This window comes from Ipomoea triloba, chromosome 12, assembly GCF_003576645.1.
Source record: "Ipomoea triloba cultivar NCNSP0323 chromosome 12, ASM357664v1".
Lineage (NCBI taxonomy): Eukaryota > Viridiplantae > Streptophyta > Magnoliopsida > Solanales > Convolvulaceae > Ipomoea > Ipomoea triloba.
Window position 1 is genome coordinate 1,957,383 of NC_044927.1, and position 11,547 is coordinate 1,968,929.

At 33.8% G+C, this 11,547-nt stretch overlaps 1 protein-coding gene across 2 annotated transcripts; it reads right to left on the reverse strand.

The window, feature by feature from the left end:
- Positions 1–3,107: 3,107 nt before the first annotated feature.
- LOC116000030 (NAC domain-containing protein 105-like) lies at positions 3,108–6,295 on the reverse strand. Of its 2 annotated transcripts, none has more exons than XM_031240023.1 (4): positions 6,192–6,295; positions 4,911–5,171; positions 4,353–4,624; positions 3,108–3,825 (listed from the first exon to the last, which is right to left on the reverse strand). In XM_031240023.1, the coding sequence occupies exons 2-4, from the start codon at positions 5,077–5,079 to the stop codon at positions 3,199–3,201; spliced, it is 1,068 nt and encodes a 355-aa protein (XP_031095883.1). In that variant the 5' UTR covers positions 5,080–5,171; positions 6,192–6,295; the 3' UTR covers positions 3,108–3,198. The 2 variants fall into 2 exon arrangements, with proteins under 2 accessions (XP_031095883.1, XP_031095884.1); XM_031240024.1 differs by lacking the exon at positions 6,192–6,295 and adding an exon at positions 5,309–5,380.
- Between the last annotated feature and the right edge of the window lie 5,252 nt (positions 6,296–11,547).

An 11,547-nucleotide genomic window follows, 5' to 3' on the forward strand; every position in this document is an offset into this window, starting at 1 on the left:
TTGCGTTGATGTTGCTCTCTTCCACCACTGCTCAAAGGTAGGCTACAACACGACCTATTCTCTAGCCAAGGAAATTTCCTCGCCGACCTTAGTGAACAGGGTCATAAACTGCCCTTAGTGATAGCGTGTAGGGAGATCCTCTTGTGGTTTAAGGACCGGGGAATCACCTAGGTCTAACTAGAATCAAACTATAAGAATTTGGTCCACGCCTTTGCAAAGAGATCAGAGTTCCTGATCGTTCATTGATAAACATTATTTTTATTGTAATTTAAATAAATTTTTTATAATTAATTTACAATTTTTAATTAATTATACATCTACTTTTATTAATAATCATTTTTACAATTAGTTTTGTTAGGCTTTAGTATTTTTATTTAGTTAGTCTTATTATTTAATGTTTCTCCAGCCCAAGTCTAGCTTGAGTTCACTAGTTGAAGCCCGTCTGAATAAAAGTGGGGAATTATTGTGTGGACCACGGTCTAAAATGACGTTGTTAAATATTATTAGTTTTTTTTTGAATACTACTACTACTAACCCTATTAGAATGAGTATCTGTTCATAACTACTTTCTCAACCTATTGAGGTACAAGAGTCAGTATTGACTCCACTAAGGCTCGAACACACCACCTCCCGTATAAAGGGAAGGGTTTGATGCCACTGAACCACAAGGTCCTTGGCTTAAATATTATTAGTTAGAATAATATACTTTATGAATTAGAATAATGTACTTCATATGTTAGAATAATGTAAATTATGTGTTAAAATAATGTACGTTAAAATAATGTGTTTTATGTGTTAGAATAATAAAACTCTTGGGGTAAGATAATATATTTTATGAGTTAAAATAATGCATATTATACTTTAGAATAATGTACATTATGAGTTATAAAAATGTACATTAGTTGCAACAGATTGCGTGTAAAAAATTTGCACGAAACAGTGTCGTTTTTTTACCGTGGTCCACACATATGTTGACTTGTTAATAATCACAAGATTAGAAGTTCGATTCTAGATTGGGAGCAACCTATTGATCTTCTTAGTTTGAATTAGTCAGCATCTGCAATAGTAGGAATGAATATAAAGACACCTATGAATTAATATGTTGAGGACTTAATGATCTTTATTAACTGGTTGAGAAATCGGCCTGTTACCAGGCAAAAGAAAAGTTCAAATGATCGATTTCATGATTCATGTAAAATTAAACGTTGATTATTATGGTAATGAAAATTCGAGGTTTTATGAGTGTTCAATATTCATGTTAGAAAAAAAAAATTGAAGGTAATTTACACTATTTGTATTCATTATCATTTTAACAATTAACCATCAAATGTCATATGTAACTATTAATGTGATTATTGTACCATTCATTCGCAACTTATATAAATAACATTAATGACAATTTAAATTCCATATTTCTTCCTATTCATTTGCACCTATACTCCTATAGTCATGAAAAAGAATGGAAGTTGCCCGCATGTGTAGCTCAATTGGTCACAAGGGTAAAGTTTGAGAGCAAAATAATGGAAGTTAATTCACACCATTTACTTTAAATTTTATAAAATATTTCATAATTCTTAAATCTTCTAAAAATTTTGTTGTTTTTATAAAAAATTTACTGCTCATAAGATCTTCTTGAAATTTAGATAGATTTGAGCTAATAATTTTAAAAATATATTTTCATAGTTCCTCTTTGTGATTCTATTAATTGCTCCTCTTTTTTCACTTATAGATAATAAAAAATTTAGGTAGCATTATCCAAATAAACATTACATTATACTTATTAGAGGATTATAAATTTATAGACATATAGGTATTATGTGTTGTCTGTGCGTAGAATTACAGAGGAAAATAAAGACAAAAAAAATTAAACAACCGTTTAAAATACTAGGATCCAAATGAATCCTGAATCCTTCGGTTAGAAGACCACTCAGGACAAATTCTTCTTCCCTAAAAACTCTTCCTTGGTATATCAGTGTCTGGCTAGTGGGGAATTTCCATATCAAACGGGAATCATATTTTTAATTTGTTGAATTCACGAATTTCTGAGATTGGCAAAGGAAACATACAATGTGAATTTTAAATTGTGACTTTCATTCTGCACGGTCAATGTGAAAGAACAAAAAATAAAGATAAAAAATAATAAAGAATAAAGTCTAACACACCGGGGCGATCTTCAAATATAACAGGCACCTATAAATTAATATGTTGAGGATTCAACGATTTTCACTGACTGGTTGAGAAAATTGCTATCAGATAAAAAAAAAGTTCAAAAGATCAATTTCACAATTTATTTAAAATCAAATGTTGATTAGTTGACCACTCGAAATGTTTTAGCCGATCTTTAGTCAAATTGGATTTAACTAAAGGGTGAAACTTTGAATTTAAGAATTTTGAGGACCAGAAACAGCAGACAAGCATGCTGCTGCTAACATAGAAGGCAACAACATACACACGCATGCTAGACAAGGCATTGGCCCACATTAATTTCCACATAATTTAATAAGTATATATGGTGTCTTTGCTTGGTTGTTCCAATTGTTACTTATGCCAATCCTATAATCTTTTATCCAATAATTAATCAATTTAATCATCATTTACAGTGCGAGCATGCTTTGTCAAGGCCCGTGAACTATGTTTAAGCAAGGGAGAGGGAGAGAAAAATCTGGTCGAGACCAGCAACAAATTTTAAAATAGGATCGGATTGGATCGGAATAAAATTAAAGCTTATTTGATTCTGATTCTCAATACGATTATTATCATTACAAATCGTGAAAGTATGACTTAAAAATCCTTTAGAGTTTTGAAATTCAAAATTAGAATTAAACACAATAATCATAATCTACCGTAAAAGTATGACCTATAGATCTTTTAGATCAGACCTTTTGAATTGGAATTTAAAGCTAAAATTAAACACAATAAGCATATTCTACCATACCATAGGTAAAATGATTTATTTTCAAAATAAAAAGTATTCTAAGTATTTGATAAGTCGACTGCTAACGCAATTGCAAGGGCACAACCTTTATTGTTTTTTTTTGTCCGTGTACCTTATAATCTTTTAATTTCCGGTTAAGATCGTAAGACAGATTTTTTCATAAACAATATGATTTATGATCAAAATCTTTACATTACATATATCTGCTTCATTATAAACATCGAAAATATAATACCAACATCATATATAGTTCATAGCCTAGCTCATTTATCAAAAAGGCAAATACCAATATTATTACAGTCTGGGTTTGAAGAGAAGAACCTATTAATGTCGTCATCCCCATCTTCCCAGATTCCACCGCTCTGCAATAGCAGCAAACCCACATCGGAATTGTCCTGATTTTTCAATCCGCCGCCGTTGTATCTCTTCTGATCATCATCAGGATTATCGTCGTGGTTCAACTGGGAAGCAACAAGCTTATCAAGAGCCCTCCAATCACTCACTCTATTATTATTTTCATCCTCTTCTTCTATGTTACTTCCATGGAACTTATTATAACTTTCCGGCGGCACTGACGGAGAGGTGGCCGGGTTTTGGAGCGGCGGAGGGTGGGAGGGGCTCTGTAGCTGCGGGAGGTGTATAAATTGATCGGTGAGATTATTGCATGATGATGAGAGGTCTTGCTTGCTGCGCAAGAAACTGTGATGATGATGGGAGGAAATGAAAGTGGTCGGTGTGGTTTGTCGGGTGGTGATGTAATAATCGGCAGGATCCATTATCACTGAGGTTTCATTGCTAGGTTTTCTTGATGATTCCCAGGTTTCAGCATTGATCCTTGCTTGACCCGCCATTCTTTTCTTGAATGCACGACACACCACCCATCCTTCTTCCTGCAAATGTTCACCAAGCCCAGTTCAAGAATCAAGATTATATATATTACCAAATGGCTGAGAATTCAGCTCAGACTATTTACTTGGTAATCACAAGATTACAAGTTCGACTCTCATGAGTGATTTATTGGCCTTCTTGGTTTGAACAGATTAATTAGATATAGACAAAATAAGTTGGTTTACCTTTTTGTGGCTGTTAGGGTTACATGGCGAGGTTTATCTCATTGTGATTGCTAAGGTTGTCTTTACTCAATACATACAATGATACACACGTTCAATAGTAGCTGCGTGTTTCCGTTGTAACTCAAATTAAGTTGGTCAGACTGTTAAATTTGTAAATTCGACTCCCTAGAAAACGGTCTATTAACTTTCTTGATTTGAACTAGTTAACTATGGACAAGTTAAACTGATTAACTCTTTATAATCCTGCTAGGGTCACAATACAAGCAGGATTTATTCCCTACTCGGAATAGTTTGGAGTTATCATATATTTTACAGATTTATGAGGAACATTAAATTAAACTTGCCTGTGGTGGGGAATTATTTTGAGATTCAAGGCGGTATTCATGCATGATCCAGTCAGTTTTGCGGCCATTTGGCGCCCTCCCTTTGTAGAAGACAAGGGTTTTCCTCATGCCAATAATCTTGGATTTATGATAAATAGCCTTGTCTCTCCCTGTCGCCTTCCAGAATCCCGCCATAGTCGCCCTGTTCGTCCTCGTCCCCGTCGGATACTTCTTATCCTTGTGGCTAAAGAAATACCACTCGTTTTGCTCTTCATACCCAATCCGACATTTATCTGCATACATTGATCAAAAACACCCATAATTCAACAAACCCTAGTAACCACTGTACATTGTTAACCTACATATATATATATATATATATAACTTCAGCAAGTTTAACTCATCAGTAATCACAAGATTACAAGTTCAACTCCTAGTATGAGCTGTTCTTGATTTGAGACTGGTTTACCTCTTATGATTTTTTACCAACTATGAATAAAGCGGGATTTCGATCTACACCCTTGTATAGTGGTGGGAGGATGAAAGAAAAGATGAGATGAGAGGTAATTATATACGTACACTGAAGATCCCAGGGTTCAATCCTGTAGAGATCAATATCTCTAATAACGTCAAGATCAATTCTCTGAGATGCAATCTTCTTCCTGAGATAGTACCCCACAAGCTCCTCATCCGTCGGATGGAATCGAAATCCCGGTGGAACCGCACACGATTCATCCGCCATTATCATCACCGCCTGGCCGCCTAGCTAGCTTCTACTATGTAGCAGTAACTAACAAACAGTGCTAAGCTAGCTTATTCAATACGCATACATATATATATCTGCATCAAATTCATACAATATATATATAATTAACAATCACTCCATCATTTTGATTGAAATTATACATACATGAAAGCTAAGCTAGCTGGAAAACGAGGCCTAAAAAGTGAAGAATGGAAAGAATTATGAGCCCTACCTACAATCATATGGTCATTTGATTTCAGAGACAGTAGAATATTTTAATGGTGAAGAAGAAGAAGAAGAAGAAGAAGAAGAAGAAGAAGAAGAAGGGATAGATGAAAAGGAAAGAAGACCGGCCAAATGATGAGGCTTTGGTGTTGGAGAATTGAAGGGTTAGTTTCCCGTGGTGTCTGCGTCGGATCGAAGAGAAGAAGGACAGGAAAAGTGTTCTGTGCTAATCATGTTGTCTTGTGCCGCCAAGCTTTTAAATCATTCATCATAAATTAACCTAATATAATTCCATATTTTAATATATAAATATGTTGTGATTATCTTAGCTTGGAGCTGAGGAAGTCTAGCTAACTTCCCAACATCAAAACATAGGGATGCTATTAAGTATAATAAAATATAAATGAAATTATTCCATTTAAATTTAAAAGAAAAATTAGAATATGCTTTGTCTAATTTCTTAGTCACATCATGTTAAATTTACCCTTTGTCCGTCTTCGTTCAATAATTCCTTAATTTCAAACAAAATGATGGGCTTACTTCTGCAGACCTGTTGGGCAGAAGTCGGTAAGGACCAAGTCCAACACCATATGACTAGAGGCATTATTAGGCAGAGATCGATAAAGGGTCAAGTCTGGCATTTGGACTCTCAAAAATATGTGACAATATAACAAAATAAAACTGTGCATCCACTATTGCTTTTGATATAGTGGTAAGCGCGCGCTTGATATAAAGTACTTTTAATTTATGTGAGGTTGAATTTCAACATATTATATTAAATCTTTTGTAAAAGGAAATCCAACCCCAAGAAATGACGAGAATGATAAACTATATATAGGCTAAGAATTTAATAGTTGAATATGCATAATGCATTGACTAGTGAAGCATACCTGCGGCTTAGCTTTCTAAGTTACACGAAAGTGAAGGAGGAGGAAGGTGGCAACGCCGCGGCGGTGGGGCGCCGTGGAAGAAGGGAGAAAGAGAGAGAGAGGTGTGGGAAATTAAATGAATTGGAAAGAGTGAAGGAGTAGTAGTAATAAAATAGGTAGGGAGGGATTAGGGGTAGATGGTGAGTGGAGAGGACCGATCAATTACGCATGGCTCCATTGCCTCATGCTTGTCTCATCTCACTGCCTAATTAATTTAAATTAACCAAATTTAATTACCCAATAAACATAAACCATTTTTTTTCTTTAATTCCTGTTTCTATCTTTTTGTTTCAACTAAAATTTAAATCACAAAAAAAAAAAAGGATTAATTAAGCTATTCTATAAATCACATATTGCAATTATCATAGATATATATATAACTGGGCACGGTTAGACACGTTCCATCAGTTCACGAATAGATCAAAGGATATGAAAATGAGGGTGCATGACAAAACTTTTATTTTACTAGCTAGCTATGTAGCTCAAAAACCATGACTATCCCTGGACAAGATTTGTTTATAGCAATTATTAAGTTACATAGTGGTGGTTGGCCAAAAATATGTGAAGTTAATGATGTTAACAACTTGACTATTATTATTTGTAAGACTAGCAAGACTCACAGTACATTCCATTCTTCCCCTTCTCTCTCTCTTTGTATATAATCTTTACATATAGAGGTGTGTAACACAAGCTTAATTCTTTTCAAGGACATGGGCCATACATATATATTATGATTATGATTGCACAAGTATATAGTATGCACTACTAAATCTTCACATGGCCTTTACAAAAGAAATGGAGATTATATTATATATTCTTTCATTATATTAAAAAAATTATTTTTAATTTATTTTAATAATTTTAATTTCAAAAAAAAAAAAAAAACAGATGTTAGTCACATTGGTGATGGCATGAGAAATAAGTCAAATTTGATCGAATTGTATAATTTTGGACAATTTATACCAATGTGGTAGCTCAAGTGGCGACTGAGCTTTCTTTGTGGGGAAGAATTTCGGGAGAACCCGGGTCCGATTCCCATAAGTAACGATTCCTCTGGGCTATGACGGAAAAAGACCCGGTGGATTTACCAAAAAAGAATAGACAATTTAGGGACCTAATTATACTTTTTGAATTAGATAGTCTAATTATACTTTTGTGTGTAGTTCGATAGCTAATTTTAACCTTTTTTTTTGCATAAATATATAATATATATACACTTTCGGATATTCTAACGTCTCACCATAGAATTCATGATTAAATATTTAAATGCATGTATGGAGTTTTAGCATTGAATTATTAACACTTTCTAGAATTCTTATTACTATTTTGCCAGATGCCTTGCTATAAGATGATGATATATGATGATAGACGGTCGACCGTGTGGATATCACCAACCTTAACTTTTTTTATTTTTCTTTTTGCAATTAGGTTCCAATTTTAATGGAAAAAACAACAATATATATATGTATTAGAACAATCACTGTATGTAATCATGTGTAACAACAAATTTGTTAGTGTGGGAGCATGAATGGTCAACACGTTATTGTTGAGGTATCATGTTCTACCATCAAAATCAAGCGTTTACACCAAAAGTTATAACTAATAATAAAGACGTATAGTAATTGTATTTAATTTCTTGATATTTACGTAATCGTTTGCATCATCATATTTTAATCGCAAGATGTTGGACTTGATCTGATCTCGAAACCTCCGCTAACATCTAGCTACTACGTTAGTACGTGGTACTCAAGATTAATGTTTGTTGTAAATTGTGACCATCAAACGTGAGAGAGGAATAAGTGGGTTGTGAGTATTGTAGAGCAAGAAAGATTATATATATTGATGAAATCTAAGGCGTATCATTCGATTCAATTGATGAGATCATTCAATTTGAGATGGAGCAAATGTACAGCCACGAGCGGTTGGGATGATGACAGGCCATCCAATTTCATCATCTATGTATCATCTTCTTTCTCTCATATTAGTCTAACAATATATGAGACAATCTGCCAAGTATCTTGTGCTCAAATGACATATAGTGACTCTTTCATATGGGAGGTTATGGGATCAAGTCTCAGCGCAAGTACAAGTGCATATTTGATTCTTAGTCCAATTCAATTTGACTATGGAATACCAAAATCATTAATAAATTAACAATAAAAATAGGGTTTGCAGATTGGTAAATCCCCATCAGATCAGAGCTTCTGGGTGCAATATTAATGGAGCTTTCCAGCCATGGCAGATGGGTAATAATAATATCTACAAAAAACACACAGAGAGAAACAGGGCGGCAGTGAAGTAGTCATGTTTGTCTGACAGAGGCACACGAGTTAACCTATGATTATGATGATGGAGTATGTAAGTGATAATGCTTCCATGAATACAGGCTTCACAAACACTCATGTTCCTTGAGAGATCAGCGTGGGGTGGGGTTTCTTTCTTCTTCATTTCCAAATCATTTTAATTAAATAAAGATTTTGTAATGGTCTTCTTTCTATTATTATTTTTAATTATATTGCAGCAAATTAAAATAATAATCTTCAGTGGAGCTTTTATGATTATAAATAATGATTTAAAGTGAAAGCTAAATGGAACCTAGCTTGTTAATCTATCACTTAATTAATTAATAATTATCCGCCAAAGACCTTGTGGTCTAGTGTTACTCGGTGTCCCGAAAACACTCTCACATGGATGATGTGAGTGGAGGCAACTGTTGACTCTTTGTGCTTCAGTAGGTTGAAAAAATAAGTATAAACAGATACTACATTCTAATAGAGAGTCAGTTCTCATTTGATATGATCTTGATTCTATGCGTGCGTGCACGTGTGGTGAGATCAGATGCAAACGCTACTATTTTCCATGCATACATGCACTGTATGTATGCATATGATTCAAATTTGATGTGTGTGTTGTATTGCATGTCAAGCAAATTTGTAGTTACTAGCTAGCTAGTATGTAGTGTTCTTTAAATGTACTGATTTAGAACCTTTATTTCTTCTTTCTTTTCCCCTTTTTTAATCCCTCTCACACTCTCACTCGTGTGATAAAAATGTGCAGTGGGAGTAATAGTTTTTTAAAAAGTTATTAACACTACTTGTCCTGGCATTTCAAGAGATGGGAATAAGAACATCATTATCTTAATCTTTGAATTATTTCATCACAAATTAATCAAAAAAAAAAAAAAAGTTAGTGTGACTACGTGCCTAAATGGCATTATTCAATCATAGTCCATAATGGTAAAGATTTAAAGGAACAAGAAATGGGTTGTTGTAATTGATTATTGTGATAGTTTTTATATATATATATATATATATATATATATATATATATATATATATATATATAGGTCTAGTTCAAGTGCGGATTGCTTTTCTCGTGCGAATGTGCAGACTGAACATATGCACCGCAAGATTGCCCTCAAAGTCTTGAAACCAACAACCTACAAACCAGATAAAAGAAGTAAACCATACTAAGAAAATCATATGCCATAAGCTTGACCTGAAATCATGTTTCACTCATTCGATTACCCCTTTCCCACGTTGTCGTCTTATCATCAATTCATCATGATGAGGCAAATTATGCTATGGATCCGAGTCTATGTTCATAATTGTATAACTCTATGTTCATAATTTTAGAACTTTATGTTCACAATTTATATATGTAATTTTAAACTCTATATTCACAATTTTAGAACTTTATATTCAAAATATAGAGTTATGAAATTGTGAACATAAACCCGGGTCCAAGGCATAACTACTGTCATGATGGAGAAGCAAGGAATTATGGACTAGGCCGGATTTATGCATAATATAACAAATTGGGCTAACCCAAAGCTGTGAGTACAGCCCAAGAAATGTTTTTTCTTCTCTTTTCTTTTCTAACGGGCTAAGTTGTGGATGGGATGGAATCCGATGTTTGTACAACGTGAACCCATCGATCGGCCCCATCCAACCTCCAACCACCTGTCGTCTATGTTGTCTTTAGTTACGGTGGCTGATTGTAAGTATGAGCTTTGACCATGCAATGCACATGCCGACTCTCTCCCACCAAAAAACACATCAACTTATTATTATTATATTATTATTATTCAGGTTATTAGGTGTGCAATGGTTTTCTTCATGTGTGACGCTGTCCTCCATTGTCGATTGGTTGCCGTCTTTGGCAGAACATACAGGAAGACATCTGTGATTAGTTTAGGCACAACAATACAAAAGAACAGACAGGAAGACGAAGAATGCAGGGAAGGTGAGGTGCGTAACGGTCACTGCACCTGCACATTTTAAATTGCTTTCCCAGATCTCAACCACTTGTTTTAGTGGTTTACTGAACACATTACATTATCTCAGCCACTAATTTAGGTCCTCCTTAATCCTAAGTCAATACAAACAATTAATTAATTAAAAACCATTTGAAGCAAGAATCTGGTCACGTCTAGGCAATCATAATATTTCAGATTATGTTGACTTTCTTGGTTTGAGTCGATTAGTTATGAGCAACTTATATTAGTTTATGTTGTATGATTATTGCCTCGATTAGTTATGAGCAACTTATATTGGTTTACCTTGTATGATTGTGAGATGACCTCTACAAAAACAGTACTGTCAATATAATAGTTTACCTCTTTGTGATCATTCACCAAGAAGAATTACAAGGTCAGTTTCATTTAAGACGTCTGAAGAAAGAACGCATGTATATTTCACATTATAATTCTTGTAAAATAGGATGATAGTCCAAATTAAAGAATATATGCTTCAACCTATTGTAATTAAATTAATGCAATATAACTCATAATTAATTTACACTACATTAATCCAATTTTGACCGTCAAAATAACAACTAAAGTGGTCAAATTGTCATGTTCATTGTATGCAAGTATCGGAGTGATTACTTTGGCATGTGATCTGATTAAGACATTATTAACATGATGAACAATATAAAAGTAATAATCATTGTAATATTTTACCTATATTATTATTTATCACTGTATTTATTAGTTAAATCAATTTATTTGTATTTGCTACTTTTTCAGTATTATTTTATTACCTTTAAGTTTAACTTTTTGTAATGATGGACTAAGATCACAAGACAAATTTTATTCAACTATCGAATAGTAATGATGGACTTTCTGCTGATTTTTGGGAAAAGTAATTCCAAAAAAAAAAAAGAAAAAAAAAAGAAGTTAGTGATGAGCTCACCAACATTGCCCAGCGAGTGCATACATTGCATGTGACCACTGGGAGTGTTGGGTGGTCGCAAGCAAACGACCACCTTGCTTCTTCTTTCTTCATTTTATCTCCATGTCAAGTGACTACTTGAC

Bases quoted from the DNA above. Each gene is read 5' to 3' on its own strand.
- LOC116000030 (XM_031240023.1), bottom strand. From the start codon at position 5,079: ATGATAATGGCGGATGAATCGTGTGCGGTTCCACCGGGATTTCGATTC. The intron at 4,625-4,910 runs GTACGTATATAA...CAATGTATGCAG, and splicing joins TGAACCCTGGGATCTTCAGT to ATAAATGTCGGATTGGGTAT. The intron at 3,826-4,352 runs GCAAGTTTAATT...GAACATTTGCAG, and splicing joins AAAATAATTCCCCACCACAG to GAAGAAGGATGGGTGGTGTG.